The 24,703-nt window shown below is 49.7% G+C and overlaps 2 protein-coding genes across 4 annotated transcripts; both read right to left on the bottom strand.

Moving 5' to 3' along the window:
• Nucleotides 1–755: 755 nt before the first annotated feature.
• Nucleotides 756–15,563, bottom strand: cdk9 (cyclin-dependent kinase 9 (CDC2-related kinase)). Its single transcript, XM_056432812.1, has 8 exons — nucleotides 15,505–15,563; nucleotides 15,261–15,374; nucleotides 12,293–12,352; nucleotides 6,742–6,866; nucleotides 5,090–5,256; nucleotides 2,249–2,420; nucleotides 2,015–2,163; nucleotides 756–1,954 (listed from the first exon to the last, which is right to left on the bottom strand). Exons 1-8 carry the CDS (start codon nucleotides 15,543–15,545, stop codon nucleotides 1,589–1,591), a joined length of 1,194 nt encoding a protein of 397 aa, XP_056288787.1. The 5' UTR covers nucleotides 15,546–15,563; the 3' UTR covers nucleotides 756–1,588.
• A 799-nt stretch (nucleotides 15,564–16,362) lies between these two features.
• On the bottom strand, nucleotides 16,363–24,446 carry skp2 (S-phase kinase-associated protein 2, E3 ubiquitin protein ligase). 3 transcript variants are annotated; one of them, XM_056432263.1, is made up of 10 exons: nucleotides 24,339–24,446; nucleotides 23,749–23,990; nucleotides 23,547–23,661; nucleotides 23,151–23,294; nucleotides 22,702–22,836; nucleotides 19,737–19,835; nucleotides 19,540–19,667; nucleotides 18,983–19,034; nucleotides 17,279–17,386; nucleotides 16,363–17,215 (listed from the first exon to the last, which is right to left on the bottom strand). In XM_056432263.1, exons 1-10 carry the CDS (start codon nucleotides 24,350–24,352, stop codon nucleotides 17,008–17,010), a joined length of 1,245 nt encoding a protein of 414 aa, XP_056288238.1. In that variant the 5' UTR covers nucleotides 24,353–24,446; the 3' UTR covers nucleotides 16,363–17,007. The 3 variants fall into 3 exon arrangements, with proteins under 3 accessions (XP_056288238.1, XP_056288240.1, XP_056288239.1); XM_056432265.1 differs by having other exon boundaries at nucleotides 23,749–23,987; XM_056432264.1 differs by having other exon boundaries at nucleotides 23,547–23,658; nucleotides 24,339–24,445.
• Nucleotides 24,447–24,703: the final 257 nt, after the last annotated feature.

The following is a 24,703-nucleotide window of genomic DNA, read 5'->3' as shown; positions in this document are numbered from 1 at the left end:
GTCTGAGGCCGTCTGTGAGCTGCTGTCAGTAATCCAGCTCCTGGTCTTTGATTTGGTGATTTTCTCAACTTCACTGACGAGTTTTTTGGGGCAAATGTGGTATTCATGAAAGTTATTTCATCTGGGATTGGTTTTGAAGTCAGCCCGTTGGTGAATACGTTCACATCAGCTCTACAGACATCCTCAGATTTAAATAATTATAATAATAATAAATATGAGAATCACCATTTGTGACTCCTGCTTCTGAGCTTTTTCAAATAATAGAATACATATAATTGCAATCACTTTCAAGTAAACCAGATTGCTCCATCAGACAAGAAAAAAAGCTTAATGTTGAGCTTTTGTTTTGAAGGACAACAGCAGAAAAGCCGAACTCACGGAGGTAAGACCTGGCAAGTCGCCAAGAATCTCAGCTGTCGAGCATGCGCAGGTGTAACCTGTTAATGCCGTAACGTAAACATTTACACTAAGGTACAGGCATTACAACATTTATTTATTGATGACGTAGTTGTATGTCTTGTACTTTGAACTTGTGTAATATGTAAAGTTATGAATAAAGGTATTTCTGCATTTCCCCTGCGCCCCACCTGTACTATACGCTCCCCTCTTTCAGGGAGCACAGCTGACAACACGGCTGTCAGAGAACCCGCTTTCAGACGTTCATTAAAATCAGGCGGAGATCTTTTCTGACGTCGATCTTCCAGTCAGGAAGAAAACGTTTCAGAAGACACTTCAGAAAATGTTCGAGAACGAGGAACAATGTGTTTGTGATTTTATTTTGGAGATCGACAGGGAACGTGTCCGAGATCGACCGGTCGAGCGCGATCGACGGGTTGGCGACCGCTGCTCTAGTGTCACCCCGAGGTTCCTGGCAGTCGGGGGCGGGGCCAACTCAGAGCTGGTGAAGGTGGTAGTCAGGTCATGGGTGGGGGAGCCTTTCCCATGAAGGAATAGTAGCTCGGTCTTGTCAGGGTTGATCTTCAGGTGGTGAGCAGACCTCCACTGAGAGATGTCAGTCAGACAGGCAGAGATTCTGCCACCTGTGTTTCAGACGGTGGAAACGAGAAGATCAGTTGGGTGTCATCGGCATAGCGTTACATAACATTTATAACTGTGGGTGGTGGCGGTGCCTCTTCATGGATCACCAGACCTGTGAATCCAGTCTGGAGGACCACGCTCTGGTTGCTCGGTCCCATGACTTCCTGTTGCACAGGAACACCAGCTCACAGGAAGCTACATTTTCTGTATTTCACTTCACACAAAATTGAAAATTTGAGTAATAACTTTTTTATTTTGGATATGTTACATTTGGCCATGGATGTAGGACGTGTGTAAAATGGTTTAAATAAAAGTTTCTTCCTTTAACTTAAATAAAAACCTCAAATACTGCTCTGCCTTTACAGAGGTTCTCAAACTAAAGAATGATAATTAAGTGTGAAAGAAAACAGACAGAACCTCTCAAACGAGCCCAAACTAAAACCTCCGTCTCCTCATGCCCAGGAGACGGAGCCGTGGAACAGGAACGTGGCCAGCAGAGGGCGCTGCATCACTTGAATGAAGTCCTGGTCAACCGGTCCAGAACTTTGCCCTAAAACACTCGATCAAACTCCGTCTGGCTGGTGGTGGCTGGGTTTCTGTTCTGATTGGGCTGCTGCTGTGGCATGTGGCCTCTCCGTCTGGGTGGGGCCAGATATTCAAACATGGAGGTGTTGTGGGTGGAGAGCATGTTCTTCAGGTCCGACGGCATCGGGTCGGACCAGAAGAAATCGTGGTTGAGCGCGTCGTCGCTGTCGATGCGCTGAGCCGGGTCCAGGACCAGCAGCTTGTCGATCAGGTCCAGGGCGTACGGGTCCTTGACGTAAGCTTTGAGGCGGTCCTTCACCTTCCTCTTCTGGCCTTTCGGCAGCTCCATCTTCTGGTACAGCTCGTACTTCTTATCCACGCCAGGCCACACCTGAGGAGAGGCCAGGTGTTCATGAAGCCGCTCAGAGCAGCTGACCTTCCTTCATCTTACCTCAGCGGTGATGGAGCCACACAGCTGGCTGATGAGAGTCAGTTGATGCTGCTCAGTGTTGCCTTGCATTATGGGACTTCTGGTCCACATTTCTGCCATGATGCAGCCGGCCCCCCACAGGTCAATGGGGGGGCCGTAGTCTCGCTCACCTACCGGGAACAACAACAACAACTTCATGATGTGTATCATGTGAAGTCAGTGGGTCTCCAGGTCACGTGATGTCGCTCCTCTTACCCAGCAGCAGCTCTGGAGGCCGGTACCACAGCGTCACCACGCGGTTGGTGTAGCGGTTCCCTTGGCTGTTCTTAGCCAGACTGAAAGCTCGGGCCAGACCGAAGTCGGCCAGCTTCAGGACGCCGTCTCTGGTGATGAGCACGTTGGCTGCCTTCATGTCTCTGTGGAGGATCTGACCAGACATGGCAACGTCATGACAAGCACCACCAGACAACGAGGGGTGGAGAAGGTGCAACAGGAAGCACAACACGGGGCCTGGGGGGCAGCACCTCGACACCCGGGGCCCTGAAACCGACATTTACAGAAAACTACCAGCAGGAGGTCAGAGACATGCAGCAGCAGCCAGCAGCAGCCGTCTCATCTTGAGGGGTTCCCCTCGGCTGGATCAGCACCAGCTCTCCATATGACCCCGTGTTCAGGTCACTACATGTGCTCTAGTGGTGTGAGGCCTGGTCACGCTCCCATAAAGCAGGAGTCACGTGGACCGGCGTCGCGTTCACGCTCCGCTCAGTAGAAACGAGTTTCAGGAGAAAGGAAACGGTAAAGTTTGAAGAAGAGATACGAGAGATGACCTCGAGCCGTTTCACTTGCCAACACGAGCTCTAAGCAGCTGAGAATACACATTTAATCCATCAAACACTCTTATTTTGTCATCATTTGAACTGGGTTTGAATACCTTTCATGTGACGGTGATAAACATTTGACATGGTGACAGAAACCAGGGTTTTTCCTGCATAGAGAAAATTTGGGCGCACGCCTAAGCCGTTTTCCCGAGCGCCTAAGGCAAAAAAAAGTCCGCGATGAAAAAATAAAATAAAAACAGTGTTCATCACGTGCACGTCAGCGAATATGTTCTCAATCGTACGTTTCAAGTCGGCTACAGCCGAACCTTCGTTCTGTTTTGATCAAGTGTTTTCCCTAAGTTTAGAGCTTCAGGGGGGCGGGACTAGTGCCGCTAGCCATGTTGGGGCCATGGGGGGGGGGGGTCAGATTTCCCCCTGTTATAATGGGAGGGGAGACACTGGAGTTGATAAGCGTGTCTTCTTGTCTGATCAATACGCAACTGTGAGGTGCGTGACTTGATAGAGCGGCCAGCTGCTGATCACTCACTCAACAGCCCGACTGCATGAATAGATTTTTTGGGAGCACCGAAGACCCATTTTGACCCAGGAAAAACCCTGAGAAACTGAGTGTTTGACACGCAATCCTCAGCAGACAGAGAAACATGTTCCTGATGAGCCGTTGAGTCAGGTTGAGATATTGAGGCGTGTCAAATATTAGATACAAAAAGAAGATTTCAGGACATTTGAGTTACAAGATGCAACCACAACAAAGAAAGTGAATTCGAGGGGCAGCGCAGCGTCTGCTTCAATGTCGGGTGAAAAGTGGATTTATTGATTAGCCTTTTAAAATGAGCTTTCTGCTCAGAAGAACAAGGCCGTGTGAATAATGTGGGCCTCATCATATGGGAGCGTTGGTTCAGATGTGGACATACTCGTAGAAATGTTACTGCTGAAGAGGAAATAAAGATGAAGCACAAAGAAAAGTTCCAGGTTGGCCTAGAAGAGAACTTCACTTTGAGGATGAATATCTTTTGGAGGGTTAAACTCACCCAGGTGACATCACAACCTGTCCACTGGCTGAAGTTTGACTCAACAGTTTCATTCACCAGAATGGAGGCGGGGCCTCAAAGATGCATCTGTGCCCTTTGAATGTTCTCATGGAGCAGAGCAGACATGTGGCTCTACGTCAGTCTGTGGCTCTACGTCAGTGTGCGGCTCTACGTCAGTGTGCGGCTCTACGTCAGTCTGTGGCTCTGCGTCAGTGTGTGGCTCTACGTCAGTCTGTGGCTCTACGTCAGTCTGTGGCTCTTCATCAGTGTGTGGCTCTACGTCAGTGTGTGGCTCTACGTCAGTGTGTGGCTCTACGTCAGTGTGTGGCTCTACGTCAGTCTGTGGCTCTACGTCAGTCTGTGGCTCTACGTCAGTCTGTGGCTCTACGTCAGTCTGTGGCTCTACGTCAGTCTGTGGCTCTACGTCAGTCTGTGGCTCTACGTCAGTCTGTGGCTCTCACGTCAGTCTGTGGCTCTCGTCAGTCTGTGGCTCTCGTCAGTCTGTGGCTCTCACGTCAGTGTGTGGCTCTCGTCAGTCTGTGGCTCTCGTCAGTCTGTGGCTCTCGTCAGTGTGTGGCTCTGCGTCAGTCTGTGGCTCTCGTCAGTCTGTGGCTCTACGTCAGTCTGTGGCTCTACGTCAGTCTGTGGCTCTACGTCAGTGTGTGGCTCTACGTCAGTCTGTGGCTCTACGTCAGTGTGTGGCTCTACGTCAGTGTGTGGCTCTACGTCAGTCTGTGGCTCTACGTCAGTCTGTGGCTCTACGTCAGTCTGTGGCTCTACGTCAGTCTGTGGCTCTACGTCAGTGTGTGGCTCTACGTCAGTGTGTGGCTCTACGTCAGTGTGTGGCTCTACGTCAGTCTGTGGCTCTACATCAGTCTGTGGCTCTTCGTCAGTGTGTGGCTCTACGTCAGTGTGTGGCTCTACGTCAGTCTGTGGCTCTACGTCAGTCTGTGGCTCTACGTCAGTCTGTGGCTCTACGTCAGTCTGTGGCTCTTCGTCAGTGTGTGGCTCTACGTCAGTGTGTGGCTCTACGTCAGTCTGTGGCTCTACGTCAGTCTGTGGCTCTACGTCAGTCTGTGGCTCTCGTCAGTGTGTGGCTCTCGTCAGTGTGTGGCTCTACGTCAGTGTGTGGCTCTACGTCAGTCTGTGGCTCTACGTCAGTCTGTGGCTCTACGTCAGTCTGTGGCTCTACGTCAGTCTGTGGCTCTACGTCAGTCTGTGGCTCTCACCTTGTTTCTGTGGATGTAGTACAAGCCGTTGAGCAGCATCTGCATGACCTTCTTGATCTCGGCGAGGGTGAACTTCACATTGGCGTTGCTCAGCAGTCCGGCCAGGTCATGCTCACAGAAGTCAAACACCAGGTAGATGCTGCCTTTGTACCTGTTGAACTGTGTAGCTTCCAGAACAATGACAGGGGAACACAATGAAACTAGGGCTGCAACTAACGATTATTTTGATAATCGATTAATCGGTTGATTATTTTATCGATTAATCGGATAAAAAAACAAAAACACTTTAATTTTCAACCCTTTATTCAAAACAGGGTCCGTACGGTCATGGAAAACCTGGAAAAGTCATGTAATTTTTAAATGGCTATTCGCAGGCCTAGAAAATTAATTGAAGAAAAAAAAATCCCAAAATATTTGGAAAAGTGATGCAAATTGGTTTCATTCACATTTTAATTTACACGGTATATATACGGTATGCTTTGGAATTCTCATTGTTAGTTTAAATACTACATCTTCTCACTTTGTCACGTATAGACAGAGTTTTCACAAAATGTTTAATCATGGAAATGTGGTTTAAAGTCATGGAAAGGTCCTGGAGACCCACTGGTCAGCATGTGGATGAACCTGTTCACTGGTCACCATGGTGATGAACAGTCACTAACAGACAGCTCTCCTCTCCTGAGCAGTGGTCCCCATGTGGCCCCGCCCCCTGAACAATATCAGAGACGCGTTCCGATTTATTATTTTTTTCACCTGGCCCGCTGCCGTTGAGATTGCAGTGAGACGCGGAAAAAATGTGAAGTGGTGCTCTTCTTCACAATAAAACATCTTTGATGGACGTGTCGCATCTCGGCCAATCAGCGTTCAGATGTCCACAGCGTTTGGGAAGTTAGGTTAGCTTGAATGTTAGTCCGCTACATCTGCTGCTGTCACGCTGCACGGTGTAGCGATACTAACAAAGTACCCGTACGTTAAAAACGATGTGATTTAGCATATTTTTAGTGTCGATACTTCATTAAAAGAGCGATCAGAGCGCACGCGCTGCTCCGTTAAATGGTGTCTGCGCGCGCAGCGCTCACAGCGAGTGGGGGCGTGGCTTATCTCCGTTGCCTTTCTCCGTGGAAAAATATTTTCCGCTATCCGCCACGGAATAAATAACCACGTTTTCTACGTTATACTCTTGTGGAAATGCCACACACGTGGTAACATATAGCGCCCTGGTGTCTGGGTTCATGACGTCACCCGGAGGCGCACTCAGCTCCGTGAATGTCTCCGACGACGTGAAGGACTTCCGCATCCAGCGCCACGTGAGCAGCAGCAGCCAATTAGATTCATCAACAGAGGAGCAGCTCAGCGCTGATTGGCTCTCACAACGCAGCGTTCCGTCTCTCCCTCCCTCTTGTTTCTCCTGCGCCGCTCTGCGCTCAACTCAACTTTGTTTATACTCTGACTTATTGAGCGCCGTAATAATCGCGCGACACAACGAATCGATAATGAAATTCGTTGCCAACTATTTTAATAATCGATTTTTATCGATTCGTTGTTGCAGCCCTAAATGAAACCACCTCCACAGACAGAGGAGGAGCACATGGAGGTGTGGCAGACGACCAACAAGTAAAGCACAGAGCAAAGGCCTGTGGCCTGACACTCACCTTTGGTTCTGCAGATCTCGATCAGGTTGACCACGTTCTCGTGTTTCAGCAGCTGCAGGATCTTGATCTCTCTGAGCGCCGTGATGGGGAACTGCAACAGAGAGCCAGAGTAAACCTCTGAGCGCCTGGAGGACACGGGGTGCCTCAATGAGGGTTAGGGTCATCAACACTAGGCCTCCTGAGGCCGGCGGGGGGGAGAGCATCATCATCACACAGCCTCAATGAGGCCAGCAGGTCATCAACACTAGGCCTCCTGAGGCCAGCGGGGGGGAGAGCATCATCAGCAGCAGCACGACTCCAGCTCCACATCAACAGTTAATACACAGAGGGAGCTAGTTCACACATGACACAGAGGGAGCTAGTTCACATGACACAGAGGGAGCTAGTTCACATGACACACAGAGGGAGCTAGTTCACATGACACAGAGGGAGCTAGTTCACACATGACACAGAGGGAGCTAGTTCACATGACACAGAGGGAGCTAGTTCACATGACACAGAGGGAGCTAGTTCACATGACACAGAGAGAGCTAGTTCACATGACACAGAGGGAGCTAGTTCACATGACACAGAGGGAGCTAGTTCACATGACACAGGGAGCTAGTTCACACATGACACAGGGAGCTAGTTCACATGACACACAGAGGGAGCTAGTTCACATGACACAGAGGGAGCTAGTTCACATGACACAGAGGGAGCTAGTTCACATGACACAGAGGGAGCTAGTTCACATGATACAGAGGGAGCTAGTTCACACATGACAGAGGGAGCTAGTTCACATGACACAGAGGGAGCTAGTTCACATGACACAGAGAGCTAGTTCACATGACACAGAGAGCTAGTTCACATGATACAGAGGGAGCTAGTTCACATGACACAGAGGGAGCTAGTTCACATGACACAGAGGGAGCTAGTTCACATGACACAGAGGGAGCTAGTTCACACATGACACAGGGAGCTAGTTCACATGACACAGAGGGAGCTAGTTCACATGACACAGAGGGAGCTAGTTCACATGACACAGAGGGAGCTAGTTCACACATGACACAGAGGGAGCTAGTTCACATGACACAGAGGGAGCTAGTTCACATGACACAGAGGGAGCTAGTTCACATGATACAGAGGGAGCTAGTTCACATGACACAGGGAGCTAGTTCACATGACACAGAGGGAGCTAGTTCACATGACACAGAGGGAGCTAGTTCACATGACAGAGGGAGCTAGTTCACATGATACAGGGAGCTAGTTCACATGACAGAGGGAGCTAGTTCACATGACACAGGGAGCTAGTTCACATGACACAGAGGGAGCTAGTTCACATGACAGAGGAGCTAGTTCACATGACACAGAGGAGCTAGTTCACATGACACAGAGGAGCTAGTTCACATGACACAGAGGGAGCTAGTTCACATGACACAGAGAGAGCTAGTTCACATGACACAGGGAGCTAGTTCACATGATACAGAGGGAGCTAGTTCACATGACACAGAGGGAGCTAGTTCACATGATACAGAGGGAGCTAGTTCACATGATACAGAGGGAGCTAGTTCACATGATACAGAGGGAGCTAGTTCACACATGACACAGAGGGAGCTAGTTCACATGATACAGAGGGAGCTAGTTCACATGACACAGGGAGCTAGTTCACACATGACACAGAGGGAGCTAGTTCACATGACACAGAGGGAGCTAGTTCACATGACACAGAGGGAGCTAGTTCACATGACACAGAGGGAGCTAGTTCACATGACACAGAGGGAGCTAGTTCACATGACACAGGGAGCTAGTTCACATGACAGAGGGAGCTAGTTCACATGACACAGAGGGAGCTAGTTCACATGACACAGAGAGCTAGTTCACATGACACAGAGAGCTAGTTCACATGACACAGAGGGAGCTAGTTCACATGACACAGAGGGAGCTAGTTCACATGACACAGAGGGAGCTAGTTCACATGACACAGAGGGAGCTAGTTCACATGACACAGAGGGAGCTAGTTCACATGATACAGAGGGAGCTAGTTCACATGACACAGGGAGCTAGTTCACATGACACAGGGAGCTAGTTCACATGACAGAGGGAGCTAGTTCACATGACACAGAGAGCTAGTTCACATGACACAGGGAGCTAGTTCACATGACAGAGGGAGCTAGTTCACATGACACAGAGGGAGCTAGTTCACATGACACAGAGAGCTAGTTCACATGACACAGAGGGAGCTAGTTCACATGACACAGAGGGAGCTAGTTCACATGACACAGAGAGCTAGTTCACATGACACAGAGGGAGCTAGTTCACATGACACAGAGGGAGCTAGTTCACATGACACAGAGAGAGCTAGTTCACATGACACAGGGAGCTAGTTCACATGACACAGAGGGAGCTAGTTCACATGACACAGAGGGAGCTAGTTCACATGACACAGGGAGCTAGTTCACATGACAGAGGGAGCTAGTTCACATGATACAGAGGGAGCTAGTTCACATGACACAGAGGGAGCTAGTTCACATGACACAGAGGGAGCTAGTTCACATGACAGAGGGAGCTAGTTCACATGACACAGAGGGAGCTAGTTCACATGACACAGAGGGAGCTAGTTCACATGACACAGGGAGCTAGTTCACATGACACAGGGAGCTAGTTCACATGACACAGAGGGAGCTAGTTCACATGACACAGAGGGAGCTAGTTCACATGACACAGAGGGAGCTAGTTCACATGACAGAGGGAGCTAGTTCACATGACAGAGGGAGCTAGTTCACATGACACAGAGGGAGCTAGTTCACATGACACAGAGAGCTAGTTCACATGACACAGAGGGAGCTAGTTCACATGACACAGAGGGAGCTAGTTCACATGACAGAGGGAGCTAGTTCACATGACACAGAGGGAGCTAGTTCACATGACACAGGGAGCTAGTTCACATGACACAGAGGAGCTAGTTCACATGACACAGAGGAGCTAGTTCACATGACAGAGGGAGCTAGTTCACATGACACAGAGAGCTAGTTCACATGACACAGAGAGCTAGTTCACATGACACAGAGGGAGCTAGTTCACATGACACAGAGGGAGCTAGTTCACATGACACAGAGGGAGCTAGTTCACATGACACAGAGGAGCTAGTTCACATGACACAGGGAGCTAGTTCACATGACAGAGGGAGCTAGTTCACATGACACAGAGGGAGCTAGTTCACATGACAGAGGGAGCTAGTTCACATGACAGAGGGAGCTAGTTCACATGACACAGAGGGAGCTAGTTCACATGACAGAGGGAGCTAGTTCACATGACACAGAGGGAGCTAGTTCACATGACACAGAGGGAGCTAGTTCACATGACACAGAGGGAGCTAGTTCACATGACACAGAGGAGCTAGTTCACATGACACAGAGGGAGCTAGTTCACATGACACAGGGAGCTAGTTCACATGACAGAGGGAGCTAGTTCACATGACAGAGGGAGCTAGTTCACATGACACAGAGCTAGTTCACATGACACAGAGCTAGTTCACATGACACAGAGGGAGCTAGTTCACATGACAGAGGGAGCTAGTTCACATGACACAGGGAGCTAGTTCACATGACAGAGGGAGCTAGTTCACATGACAGAGGGAGCTAGTTCACATGACACAGGAGCTAGTTCACATGACAGAGGGAGCTAGTTCACATGACACAGGGAGCTAGTTCACATGACAGAGGAGCTAGTTCACATGACACAGGGAGCTAGTTCACATGACACAGGGAGCTAGTTCACATGACAGAGGGAGCTAGTTCACATGACAGAGGGAGCTAGTTCACATGACAGAGGGAGCTAGTTCACATGACACAGAGGGAGCTAGTTCACATGACAGAGGGAGCTAGTTCACATGACACAGAGGGAGCTAGTTCACATGACAGAGGGAGCTAGTTCACATGACACAGGGAGCTAGTTCACATGACAGAGGGAGCTAGTTCACATGACACAGGGAGCTAGTTCACATGACAGAGGGAGCTAGTTCACATGACAGGGAGCTAGTTCACATGACAGAGGGAGCTAGTTCACATGACAGAGGGAGCTAGTTCACATGACACAGGGAGCTAGTTCACATGACACAGGGAGCTAGTTCACATGACAGAGGGAGCTAGTTCACATGACACAGGGAGCTAGTTCACATGACAGAGGGAGCTAGTTCACATGACACAGGGAGCTAGTTCACATGACAGAGGGAGCTAGTTCACATGACACAGGGAGCTAGTTCACATGACAGAGGGAGCTAGTTCACATGACAGAGGGAGCTAGTTCACATGACACAGGGAGCTAGTTCACATGACAGAGGGAGCTAGTTCACATGACAGAGGGAGCTAGTTCACATGACACAGGGAGCTAGTTCACATGACAGAGGGAGCTAGTTCACATGACACAGGGAGCTAGTTCACATGACAGAGGGAGCTAGTTCACATGACACAGGGAGCTAGTTCACATGACAGAGGGAGCTAGTTCACATGACAGAGGGAGCTAGTTCACATGACAGAGGGAGCTAGTTCACATGACACAGGGAGCTAGTTCACATGACACAGGGAGCTAGTTCACATGACAGAGGGAGCTAGTTCACATGACAGAGGGAGCTAGTTCACATGACACAGAGGGAGCTAGTTCACATGACACAGAGCTAGTTCACATGACACAGGGAGCTAGTTCACATGACACAGAGGGAGCTAGTTCACATGACACAGGAGCTAGTTCACATGACAGAGAGAGCTGGTTCACATGACACAGGGAGCTAGTTCACATGACACAGAGTGCTAGTTCACATGACAGAGGGAGCTAGTTCACATGACACAGGGAGCTAGTTCACATGACAGAGGGAGCTAGTTCACATGACAGAGGGAGCTAGTTCACATGACACAGGGAGCTAGTTCACATGACAGAGGGAGCTAGTTCACATGACACAGAGGGAGCTAGTTCACATGACACAGGGAGCTAGTTCACATGACAGAGGGAGCTAGTTCACATGACACAGGGAGCTAGTTCACATGACACAGAGGGAGCTAGTTCACATGACAGAGGGAGCTAGTTCACATGACACAGGGAGCTAGTTCACATGACACAGGGAGCTAGTTCACATGACACAGGGAGCTAGTTCACATGACAGAGGGAGCTAGTTCACATGACACAGAGGGAGCTAGTTCACATGACACAGGGAGCTAGTTCACATGACAGAGGGAGCTAGTTCACATGACACAGGGAGCTAGTTCACATGACACAGGGAGCTAGTTCACATGACAGAGGGAGCTAGTTCACATGACACAGGGAGCTAGTTCACATGACAGAGGGAGCTAGTTCACATGACACAGGGAGCTAGTTCACATGACACAGGGAGCTAGTTCACATGACAGAGGGAGCTAGTTCACATGACAGAGGGAGCTAGTTCACATGACAGAGGGAGCTAGTTCACATGACAGAGGGAGCTAGTTCACATGACAGAGGGAGCTAGTTCACATGACAGAGGGAGCTAGTTCACATGACAGAGGGAGCTAGTTCACATGACAGAGGAGCTAGTTCACATGACAACACTTTCTTCAGGGCCACCTTCTTGCCCGTCTGCCGGTGCTTGGCTTTGAACACCTCCCTGTGGAGATGAACACGAATGAAACACTTTCACTTACAAACATCAGTTTAAAAGCTAAACAAGTTCAACTCCAAACAAGATGAAGATAATATTTATAACATAAGTGCTAACAATCATTTTCACTTAAATCTTTATTATAAAAGTTAATCATTTGAATTATAACACATTTTCCCTTACAATTGTGCACACGTCTTAGTTTTACAGTGATTTGGGAAGTCATGAAACATGTGCACAACGTCGAGTTACCTGTAACCAGCTAGCTACAGGTGCATACCGTGTTACGTAACCAGCTAGCTACAGGTACGTCGTGTTACCTGTAACCAGCTAGCTACAGGTACGTCGTGTTACCTGTAACCAGCTAGCTACAGGTACGTCGTGTTACCTGTAACCAGCTAGCTACAGGTACGTCGTGTTACCTGTAACCAGCTAGCTACAGGTGCGTCGTGTTACCTGTAACCAGCCAGCTACAGGTGCGCCGTGTTACCTGTAACCAGCCAGCTACAGGTGCGTCGTGTTACCTGTAACCAGCCAGCTACAGGTACGCGTGTTACCTGTAACCAGCCAGCTACAGGTGCGTCGTGTTACCTGTAACCAGCCAGCTACAGGTGCGTCGTGTTACCTGTAACCAGCCAGCTACAGGTGCGTCGTGTTACCTGTAACCAGCTGGCTACAGGTGCGTGGTTACCTGTAACCAGCCAGCTACAGGTGCGTCGTGTTACCTGTAACCAGCCAGCTACAGGTGCGTCGTGTTACCTGTAACCAGCCAGCTACAGGTGCGCCGTGTTACCTGTAACCAGCCAGCTACAGGTGCGCGTGTTACCTGTAACCAGCCAGCTACAGGTGCGTCGTGTTACCTGTAACCAGCCAGCTACAGGTGCGTGGTTACCTGTAACCAGCTGGCTACAGGTGCGCCGTGTTACCTGTAACCAGCCAGCTACAGGCGTCGCGTTACCTGTAACCAGCCAGCTACAGGTGCGTCGTGTTACCTGTAACCAGCCAGCTACAGGCGTCGTGTTACCTGTAACCAGCCAGCTACAGGTGCGCCGTGTTACCTGTAACCAGCCAGCTACAGGTGCGTGTTACCTGTAACCAGCCAGCTACAGGTGCGTCGTGTTACCTGTAACCAGCCAGCTACAGGTGCGTCGTGTTACCTGTAACCAGCTGGCTACAGGTGCGCCGTGTTACCTGTAACCAGCCAGCTACAGGTGCGCCGTGTTACCTGTAACCAGCCAGCTACAGGTACGTCGTGTTACCTGTAACCAGCCAGCTACAGGTGCGCCGTGTTACCTGTAACCAGCCAGCTACAGGTGCGTCGTGTTACCTGTAACCAGCCAGCTACAGGTGCGTGTGTTACCTGTAACCAGCCAGCTACAGGTGCGTCGTGTTACCTGTAACCAGCCAGCTACAGGTGCGTCGTGTTACCTGTAACCAGCTGGCTACAGGTGCGTGCGTTACCTGTAACCAGCCAGCTACAGGTGCGTGGTGTTACCTGTAACCAGCCAGCTACAGTGCGTGCGTTACCTGTAACCAGCCAGCTACAGGTGCGTGTTACCTGTAACCAGCCAGCTACAGGTGCGCCGTGTTACCTGTAACCAGCCAGCTACAGGCACGCGTGTTACCTGTAACCAGCTGGCTACAGGTGCGTGTTACCTGTAACCAGCCAGCTACAGGTGCGTGTTACCTGTAACCAGCCAGCTACAGGTGCGTGGTGTTACCTGTAACCAGCTGGCTACAGGTGCGTGGTTACCTGTAACCAGCCAGCTACAGGCACGCGTGTTACCTGTAACCAGCCAGCTACAGGCACGTGCGTGTTACCTGTAACCAGCCAGCTACAGGCACGTCGTGTTACCTGTAACCAGCCAGCTACAGGTACGCCGTGTTACCTGTAACCAGCTGGCTACAGGCACGCCGTGTTACCTGTAACCAGCCAGCTACAGGCACGCGTGTTACCTGTAACCAGCCAGCTACAGGTGCGTCGTGTTACCTGTAACCAGCTGGCTACAGGTGCGTGGCGTTACCTGTAACCAGCCAGCTACAGGTGCGCCGTGTTACCTGTAACCAGCCAGCTACAGGTGCGTCGTGTTACCTGTAACCAGCTGGCTACAGGTGCGTCGCGTTACCTGTAACCAGCCAGCTACAGGTGCGCCGTGTTACCTGTAACCAGCCAGCTACAGGTGCGTAGTTACCTGCAACCAGCCAGCTACAGGCACGTGTTACCTGTAACCAGCCAGCTACAGGTGCGTGGCGTTACCTGTAACCAGCCAGCTACAGGTACGTGCGTTACCTGTAACCAGCCAGCTACAGGTGCGTCGTGTTACCTGTAACCAGCCAGCTACAGGTGCGTCGTGTTACCTGTAACCAGCTAGCTACAGGTACGTCGTGTTACCTGTAACCAGCTAGCTACAGGTACGTCGTGTTACCTGTAACCAGCTAGCTACAGGTACGTCGTGTTACCTGTAACCAGCTAGCTACAGGTACGTAGCGTTACCTGTAACCAGCTAGCTACAGGTACGTCGTGTTACCTGTAACCAGCTAGCTACAGGTACGTCGTGTTACCTGTAACCAGCTAGCTACAGGTACGTAGCCCTCTCCCTTCACTGTGTTATTTAATTGTATCCCTCCAACTTTATTTCAAAGGAAGTGCAATTGGCCCACTTCCGGTTTCAACACACGCTAAACAACGAGCGACGTTTTAAACTCTTTCCCTCAACGGACCCGGTCCCGTTAAGTCCGGTTTCTTTTGACCAGACTGGAGACGAAAAGGTTTGACATTGAATTGAGGAATCAAACAATCAAACAATCAAACAAGCTTCCCCATTCGGCCGAAAGTCGCCCGTTAACCCGTCACACCGGAGCTTCTCCCCGGTCCGTGGCTCAAACACACAACCGGTGTTCGTGGAAGACTCACCCAAAGGTTCCTTGTCCTATTTTTGCCATTTTTTCATATTTGGAAAACTCGTCACAGAAAGGAAATTCAACTCCATCGTAGTATTTGGACATTATGGCGGCCTCCCGGTCGGGCCTGAAAGTACATATTTCATATTAAAGCATTATTGTTAGAAAACCATCTACATGGAACAAGAACCACATTAGTTTCATTAATTAAAAGACTTTTGCTTTAAGATTGAAACTGTAAATCGACATATTCTGACTTCTCGGCCGCGCCGGCGTTGCTGCTTTTTTCTCGCTGCATCTCTGATTCGAGTCTGCTCCGTTTCCTGCTACGTATTGCGCATGCTCCGAGACTTCCGGGGTTTTCTTCTTCTTTTGTTTATTGGCTGACTACAAACCAACGTTTAAGGTGCATGTCGCCACCTAATGGACTGGAGTGTATCCCATCATAACTTTATGACAATTGTCATTTTAAACACAACAATATTATGAATGAAATACAAACATATATATACACACACACACACGTATCTGAATACATATATATGGGGTATATTCTTGGAGGGGTTGACTGTGGCTCAGTGGTAGAACCTGTTTATTCATTTGAATGAAGAAACATTTACTTTTCTCTGACCACCTAGAAATTAATGTAGTTCTAGTAATGAATGCTGCTGCTAAATATGTTCATAAATTCCTTCAGAGGATCAGCCAAGGTGTATCTTACATGGTAGCTCCTCCCATCAGGTGCTGCCTTATATGGTAGCTCCTCCCACAAGGTGGTACCTCATCCCATCAGGTGGTACCTCACATGGTAGCTCCTCCCACCAGATGTTAGCTTACATGGTAGCTCCTCCCACCAGGTGTTAACTTACATTGTAGCTCCTCCCACCAGATGTTAATTTACATGGTAGCTCCTCCCACCAGGTGTTAACTTACATGGTAGCTCCTCCCACCATATGTTAACTTACATGGTAGCTCCTCCCATCAGGTGGTACTTCACCCAGTAGCTCCTCACACCAGGTGTTACCTTACATGGTAGCTCCTCCCACCAGGTGTTACCTTACATGGTAGCTCCACCCATCAGTGTATGAATGACATGTAATTAAACAAATAGTCCATTCACGATTTATAATAATCAACATTTTATTTTTCCATAAAATCTAATATTCAAAATGTGTAAATTGATGAAATAACTGGATAGTAATTAAAACCCTTCGGCCTGCCTACTGCTGGAGTCATCATAACATAATCTACACATGACATACTGCTGAGTCTTGAGGATGATGTCACATACTGGTGCCAATCAGGGGCAGGTCTTGATGCAAGGCATTCTGGGAACACCACCTTTATTCATCCACAGGACTGACCGGCACCACGTGATGCTCCTGAACATGGAAACGAAGCTTCCTGCTGACCCGAGATCAGGGCGCAGCATTCATCGGTGGAGGTCTTTCCTTTGACACACACACAGTGACGATGAGCTCATCACAACAACCTGCATACAGGAACTCGGCCTGCTGGGCGGGTCTCGGTTCTTCAGCAGAATCATTAAAATCCTTCAGGAATCAACAGACACAAATATTGACACATCTTGCAACTGCCAATGAGTCGTTACCATCTTTCCCTTACAGATTTTTATATTAACACATTACAAACTAAAAGAGCTCCATTTAAATGTTGGTGAACACATTCCAACAAGAAGTCCCGATCCAACTCTGACCTCCTTAATGAGGTCTTTATTGTCCAGGAAGTGGCCCATGGCGTTACAGCCGGACCCTCAGGCGACACTTCCTGTTCCACATGACGCAGCAGCCGGGCCTGGAGGCCGGCGTGGGCCGGGCGATGCCGGAGAAGGGCCGGGAGTTGATGCCCACGCGAGGCATCTCCTTCTTCAGAGACGACAGGTGGCTTCCGCTCACGATGCCGAACACGTCCAGCAGGCCGAGCGCGGGCAGCGTCTTCTCCAAGTCTCTGCAAACAAGCGGGTCAGCTTCCAGTCAACAGAACCAGAACCGGGCCGGAGGGGGAACTCACGTCAGCGCCGCCAGGTGGATGTGATAGCAGCGACTCAGGGAGAGATGCAGCAGAGCCTTCAGCTGCCGGAGCACCGGGAGGCTGTCGGCCATCAGCAGCGTGCTGTCACTGGACACACGTGACCAACACATGACGCAAGAGAACACGCCAACACATCAGCAGCGTGCTGTCACTGGACACACGTGACCAACACATGACGCAAGAGAACACGAGGGCTGCAACTAACGATTATTTTGATATCGATTAATCTGTTGATTATTTTTCCCATTAATCGGATAATAAAAAATAAAAACTAATTTTCAACCCTTTATTCAAAACAGGGTTCGTACGGTCATAGAGAACCTGGAAAAGTCATGGAGTTTTTAAATGCTATTAGCAGGCCTAGAAAAGTAATTGAAAAAAATAAAATCCCACCATTTTTGGAAAAGTAATGCAAACGTGTTATAATTAAATGTTAATTTATACAGTATGCTTTGGAATTCTCATTATTAGTTTACGTACTACATCTTCCCACTTGTTCATGTACACAGAGTTTTCACAACATGTTTAATCATGGAAATTTGGTTTAACGTCCTGGAGATCCACTGGTCACCATGGTGATGAACCCTGTTCATGGGTCATGAGGATGAACCTGTTCATGGGTCATGAGGATGAACCTGTTCATTCGTCACCATGTGGATGAACCTGTTCACTGGTCATGAGGATGAACCTGTTCATTGGTCATGAGGATGAACCTGTTCATTGGTCATGAGGATGAACCTGTTCATTGGTCATGAGGATGAACCTGTTCATTGGTCATGTGGATGAACCTGTTCATTGGTCATGTGGATGAACCTGTTCATTCGTCACCATGTGGATGAACCTGTTCACTGGTCATGTGGATGAACCGTCACAAACAGACTGACAGCTTTACTCTCCTGAGTTTACTCAGCCGACTGTTTGTGGTCATGCGTCATAGGTGTCGGTGAGGGGGCGGGGCTTATCTCCGTTGCAAAATATTTTCCGCCACGGAATAAATAACCACTTTGTCTACGTTCTACTTCTTGTGGAAATGCCACACGTCGTAGCGCCCTGGTGTCTGGGTTCATAACGTCACCCGGAGGCGCACTTAGCTCGGTGAATGTCTCCGACTACGTGAATGACTTCCGCATCCAGCGCCACGTGAGCAGCAGCAGCCAATTAGATTCATCAACAGAGGAGCAGCTCAGCGCTGATTGGCTCTCACAACGCAGCGTTCCGTCTCTCCGCCGCTCTGCGCTCAACTTTGTTTATACTCCGTGGCTTATTGAGCACCGTCATAATCGAGCGACACAACGAATCGATAATTAAATTCGTTGCCAACTATTTTAATAATCGATTTGTTGTTGCAGCCCTAACGCCAACACACGAGAACACATCCGCAGCGTGCCGTCACTGAACACACGTGACCATTTCCTTAAAGTGACGGCGATGCTTTGAGCTCATCCTCACAGCGCCAACGTCTCTGCATCACCTCCACGTATGCAATTAATTAAAGTTTGGAACAGAATTCACTAAATGATAAAGTATGCGTGAGTCAAGATACACTGACTGAAATAGTATTTTGCGCTGTAATTCAGAGTTTAAAAAAAGGCAAAGAAAAAGTCTAAAAACAATTTCACCCCGAGAGACCACCAGGCCCCACAGACATCACCACTTACAGCAAATCTATCAGGATCATCTCACCTCAAGTCAAGGGTTTCAATGTGGGGACATCGGGTCACCAGCACCTTCACATCTGGAAGACAAAGGACGCTCAGGGACCGAAGGACAGGAGGCTCCGGGGTCAGAGGTCAGAGCTGATCCAGTTCTTACATCACTTCAGAGTGAACAATCAAAGTCACCTGAAAGAACGTGTGTGACTGAAGCAGGTACACAGTGTGTGACTGAAGCAGGTACACAGTGTGTGACTGAAGCAGGTACACAGTGTGTGACTGAAGCAGGTACACAGTGTGTCTGAAGCAGGTACAGTGTGTGACTGAAGCAGGTACACAGTGTGTGACTGAAGCAGGTACACAGTGTGACTGAAGCAGGTACACAGTGTGACTGAAGCAGGTACACAGTGTGACTGAAGCAGGTACACAGTGTGACTGAAGCAGGTACACAGTGTGACTGAAGCAGGTACACAGTGTGACTGAAGCAGGTACACACTGTGTGACTGAAGCAGGTACACAGTGTGTGACTGAAGCGGCACTCTTCCCTGAACATGCGCCCCCTGTGGTGATGGAGTATAGTGCGCTCACCGTCCAGCGTGAGGTTCTCTCTGTAGCCGCTGAGGTTCAGGTGAGTCACACGAGCGCTCACACCGTCAACAACACTCTTCACGTGAGCATTGCTGAAGTCACACCACGCGATGTTCAACTGCTGGATGCTGAAACACACACACACACATTAGGGAGTGCAGAGCTGGAGGGTGGAGAACATGAAGCCTGAAGCTCACCTGGAGCAGCTCTGGAGCAGCTCAGCCAGAGCCGGAGCTGAGAAGCCGGAGCAGCCGCTCAGGTTGAGCTGCAGCAGGTCAGGGTTCAGAGAAAGAGATCTGAGGAGAGCACATGAACACATGAGGGTTAGTCCATCTCCATGAGGGGTTAGTCCATCTCCAATGAGCACATGAGGGTTAGTCCATCTCCATGAGGGTTAGTCCATCTCCAATGAGCACATGAGGGTTAGTCCATCTCCATGAGGGTTAGTCCATCTCCATGAGGGTTAGTCCATCTCCAATGAGCACATGAGGGTTAGTCCATCTCCATGAGGGTTAGTCCATCTCCAATGAGCACATGAGGGTTAGTCCATCTCCATGAGCACATGAGGGTTAGTCCATCTCCATGAGGGTTAGTCCATCTCCAATGAGCACATGAGGGTTAGTCCATCTCCATGAGCACATGAGGGTTAGTCCATCTCCATGAGGGTTAGTCCATCTCCAATGAGCACATGAGGGTTAGTCCATCTCCATGAGCACATGAGGGTTAGTCCATCTCCATGAGCACATGAGGGTTAGTCCATCTCCATGAGGGTTAGTCCATCTCCATAAGGGTTAGTCCATCTCCATGAGGGTTAGTCCATCTCCATGAGGGTTAGTCCATCTCCAATGAGCACATGAGGGTTAGTCCATCTCCATAAGGGTTAGTCCATCTCCATGAGGGTTAGTCCATCTCCAATGAGCACATGAGGGTTAGTCCATCTCCATGAGGGTTAGTCCATCTCCATGAGCACATGAGGGTTAGTCCATCTCCATGAGGGTTTGTCCATCTCCAATGAGCACATGAGGGTTAGTCCATCTCCATGAGCACATGAGGGTTAGTCCATCTCCATGAGCACATGAGGGTTAGTCCATCTCCATGAGGGTTTGTCCATCTCCAATGAGCACATGAGGGTTAGTCCATCTCCATGAGCACATGAGGGTTAGTCCATCTCCATGAGGGTTAGTCCATCTCCAATGAGCACATGAGGGTTAGTCCATCTCCAATGAGCACATGAGGGTTAGTCCATCTCCATGAGGGTTAGTCCATCTCCAATGAGCACATGAGGGTTAGTCCATCTCCAATGAGCACATGAGGGTTAGTCCATCTCCATGAGGGTTAGTCCATCTCCAATGAGCACATGAGGGTTAGTCCATCTCCATGAGCACATGAGGGTTAGTCCATCTCCAATGAGCACATGAGGGTTAGTCCATCTTCATGAGGGTTAGTCCATCTCCAATGACCACATAAGGGTTAGTCCATCTCCATGAGGGTTAGTCCATCTCCAATGAGCACATGAGGGTTAGTCCATCTCCAATGAGCATGTGAGGGTTAGTCCATCTCCATGAGGGTTAGTCCATCTCCAATGAGCACATGAGGGTTAGTCCATCTCCATGAGGGTTAGTCCATCTCCAATGACCACATGAGGGTTAGTCCATCTCCATGAGGGTTAGTCCATCTCCAATGAGCACATGAGGGTTAGTCCATCTCCAATGAGCACATGAGGGTTAGTCCATCTCCATGAGGGTTAGTCCATCTCCAATGAGCACATGAGGGTTAGTCCATCTCCAATGAGCACATGAGGGTTAGTCCATCTCCATGAGGGTTAGTCCATCTCCAATGAGCACATGAGGGTTAGTCCATCTCCAATGAGCACATGAGGGTTAGTCCATCTGCTCCATCGATACGAGATCTACAGAAATACGCATGATGCATACCTGCAAACTCATGAGGGGTGAAAAAGGTGACAACGGGGGGGTGACTTTTTTTTTGTCACCACATCCACCTTGTTTGAAGCCTCAAAGCTTTTAGAACCACAACTACAGTCATTTTATTGTTCTGACCACAAATCTAAATAATGATAATAAACAGTAAGAACAAAAGGTCCTCCGCTCTGACTCAGCCCTATAATGATAGTAATAACAAATATACATTGTCATTATATATAATATAGTTAAAGTCATTCATGAACCAACTTCCTTTTGTTTTGCCTGAACAGTCCTCATGGACTTGTCCCTGAATCTGTTCTGTCTCTACCTGTTTGTCACGATACTCACATTATAACTTCTATACATATTACATACCTGCCATAAATATCATGACACCCGATACCAGAATTCAATACAATACCATAAAAACAATATGGTACCATAATTACGAGACTGGTATATTTATCTATAATAGTAATAAATAAAACATCTGTTTGGTTCACTTTTTACAAACTTTTTCAACACTTAACAAATGGCAGTAATATGAGTATTAATACAGCCAGATATGAATGAAACTACATGGTTCCATCATAGCATTGATGATCACTATGAGGCCGTTAGTCTCTGACCAGATGATCCACAGTTCATCAGGATGAGCAGCTGGAGAGTTACACAACTTTACAGACTGAAACATTTCACTTCTGGCATCTTTTTATTTTTTAAGCCGAAGTCGGTCTCTAAGCTCCGCCTCTTCTCTGGCTGTGAGCTGCGCAGCGCAGTGTGCGCAGACAGCTCGACACGGAGCAGCGCGTGCGCTCTGATCGCTCTCTTAATGAAGTATCGATACTAAACATATGCTAAATCACATCGTGTTTAACGTACGGGTACTTTGTTAGCATCGCTACACCGTGCAGCGTGACAGCAGCAGATGTAGCGGACTAATATTCAAGCTAACCTAACTTCCCAAACGCTGTGGACATCTGAACGCTGATTGGCCGAGACGCGACACGTCCATCAAAGATGTTTTATTGCGAAGAGCACCACTTCACACTTTTCTCCGCGTCTCACTGCAATCTCAACGGCAGCGGGCCAGGTGACCCCCCCCCAAAAAACAAAAACTCTTCGGATCTCCACGATTCACGTGGATGACCTATTTTGAGTTCAAAACGGTGAATTTCACCGAAAGGTGACAAGTTTGCAGGTATGATGATGATGTTTTCATGTGTTCATAACTCACCTGAGGACGGCGTCCGAGAGCTGCAGACCCTCCAGGCTCAGGTACTCCAGCTGCCGGCAGCGACACAGGATGCTCTCCAGAGACGAGGTGGGGATGACGGCGCTGGACAGGTCCACGACCACGAGCTGCAGAGGGCTGCACAACACACACGCAACACACTCAATGCCCGGGGTCCTCTAGCAGCCGAGCGGCTCAGAAACACGGAGGAACCGCCAACGTGTTACAAGAACAAGCCCAACACATGCAGAGGAGACCCCCGCGGGGCATGAGGGTCCAACTACAGCGAGGGTTGATGACGCAACGCGGCAGTGAGGCTCGGCGAGGGTCTCCATTGTTTGAGGAAGGTGGGGCTCAGTGAGGGTCTCCATGCAGCTCTGGTCAGAGGATGGAGAGACACCCTCTGGGTGGCGGTTCCTTCATGAACAGCCCGCTGGAGGAGCTGGACTCACCCGGTGCCGGTGAACTGCAGCTCTTCCACGAAGGAGCGGGGGCAGCGCAGCATGCGGACTCCGGTCTTCAGCACCTGGCGCAGGGCTGGACCCGCGTGGGTCAAGCCCTCCAGATCCACACTGTGCCACAGAGACTCATCAAACCTGGAGGCAAGAACTCAATTCACCAAGACGCCAGAAAACCGCTCAGCCAAAAGTCAGAAACTTAACCGTACCGTCTTGGGATGGGAGAGTATGAGCGTTTTAATTATAGGTCGATTAAACGACACGCGTCATGCGTCAGGACACATGGACAGCTGCCAGTTACATGATGTGGTCATCACTAAAGTCACTTGCAGCTTTACCCACTGAACACAAACAATACATCTATTTTAAGAACCTGAACGAGGGACTCACGCTAAGCGCCGCCAGCGCTGGCAGGCGGTGGACACCCGCAGGAGGTCCTGCAGAGGGACGTAGGAGAGGACCCGCAGCAGCAGCTCGTCCGGCAGCTGGTCCCATGAGAGGTCTGCTGGGGGTCAGAGCGAGGACAGCGAGGGTGAGAGGCCCAGGCAAGAGCTCAATGAGGCGCTAAGGAGGAGACGAAGAGGCCTCCTACATGACGGGGACTCCCTCCTCCTCCGGGACCTCCGGGCGAGGACGAACAGGCCGCCCTCGTTCTCCTTGCCGCCGAGCCGCGGCTGCTTGCGGAGCGGGGCCCGCTGCTGGATGAGCTCCGTGGGGGTGCCCTCCGCGTCCAGGCCGTCACTGAGGCCTTTAGACCTGCGCCTGCTGGTCCTCTGGGCCCGAGACGACACGGAGCCCTGCAGGCTGCGGCAGGGCAGGTCCTGCAGAGGCCTGCTGGGTGAAGGAGAGCAACCCGCGTTACAACACGAGGCCTCGCGGCGTCCCTCCACCGCCGCCTTCCTGCCGCCATATTGACGCTGCGTGGCGCGGGACCGCGCGAACTCGACACGCTAAAGAAGCGCGAGCACGTCTAACGTCACCTCATGCGATGGATTCAGCTCCAGATGCTCACACCTGCCGCCATGACACCGGGAGCGTGAAAGCGCGGCATCGAGCGGCAGGGCTAGCTCCGGTAAACTAACCGTCTACAATGGCGACTCACGGCTCGTACTCACCGGACTACCGTCCCCGTGTTTACCGTCCCCGTGTTTACCAAACCCCCCGTCCCCGTGTTTACCGTACCCGTGTTGCGGCATCTCCTCCGGGTCAAACCGAGCCGGTAACGTGTTCGGTAGTTCGAGAGCTACTTTCCCTGCTGCCCTCCTCCCGACTCTTTAAACTCACCGCCGAGCAGAGGGCGCCGCGTCGTCTGACGTCACTGCGCCGTACGTCCGACGTCACACGCAGCACTGATCGGGCCGTGCGGCGTTCAGGGCAGCTTGTTGTTTCTGGTTTCTTCTACGCTATTTTGTCTTCTTGTTTTTACCATGGGCATTGAATGTCATCAGATCCTATATACACACAAATATATACATATATATATTATAAATATATACATATATATGTGTGTATATACACGTGTGTGTATATATATATATACCTACATA

This window comes from Pseudoliparis swirei, chromosome 15, assembly GCF_029220125.1.
Source record: "Pseudoliparis swirei isolate HS2019 ecotype Mariana Trench chromosome 15, NWPU_hadal_v1, whole genome shotgun sequence".
In the NCBI taxonomy this organism is placed as follows: Eukaryota; Metazoa; Chordata; class Actinopteri; order Perciformes; family Liparidae; genus Pseudoliparis; species Pseudoliparis swirei.
Note: the sequence above shows the minus strand (reverse complement) of the source record. Positions and strands in the feature narration are given on the sequence as shown.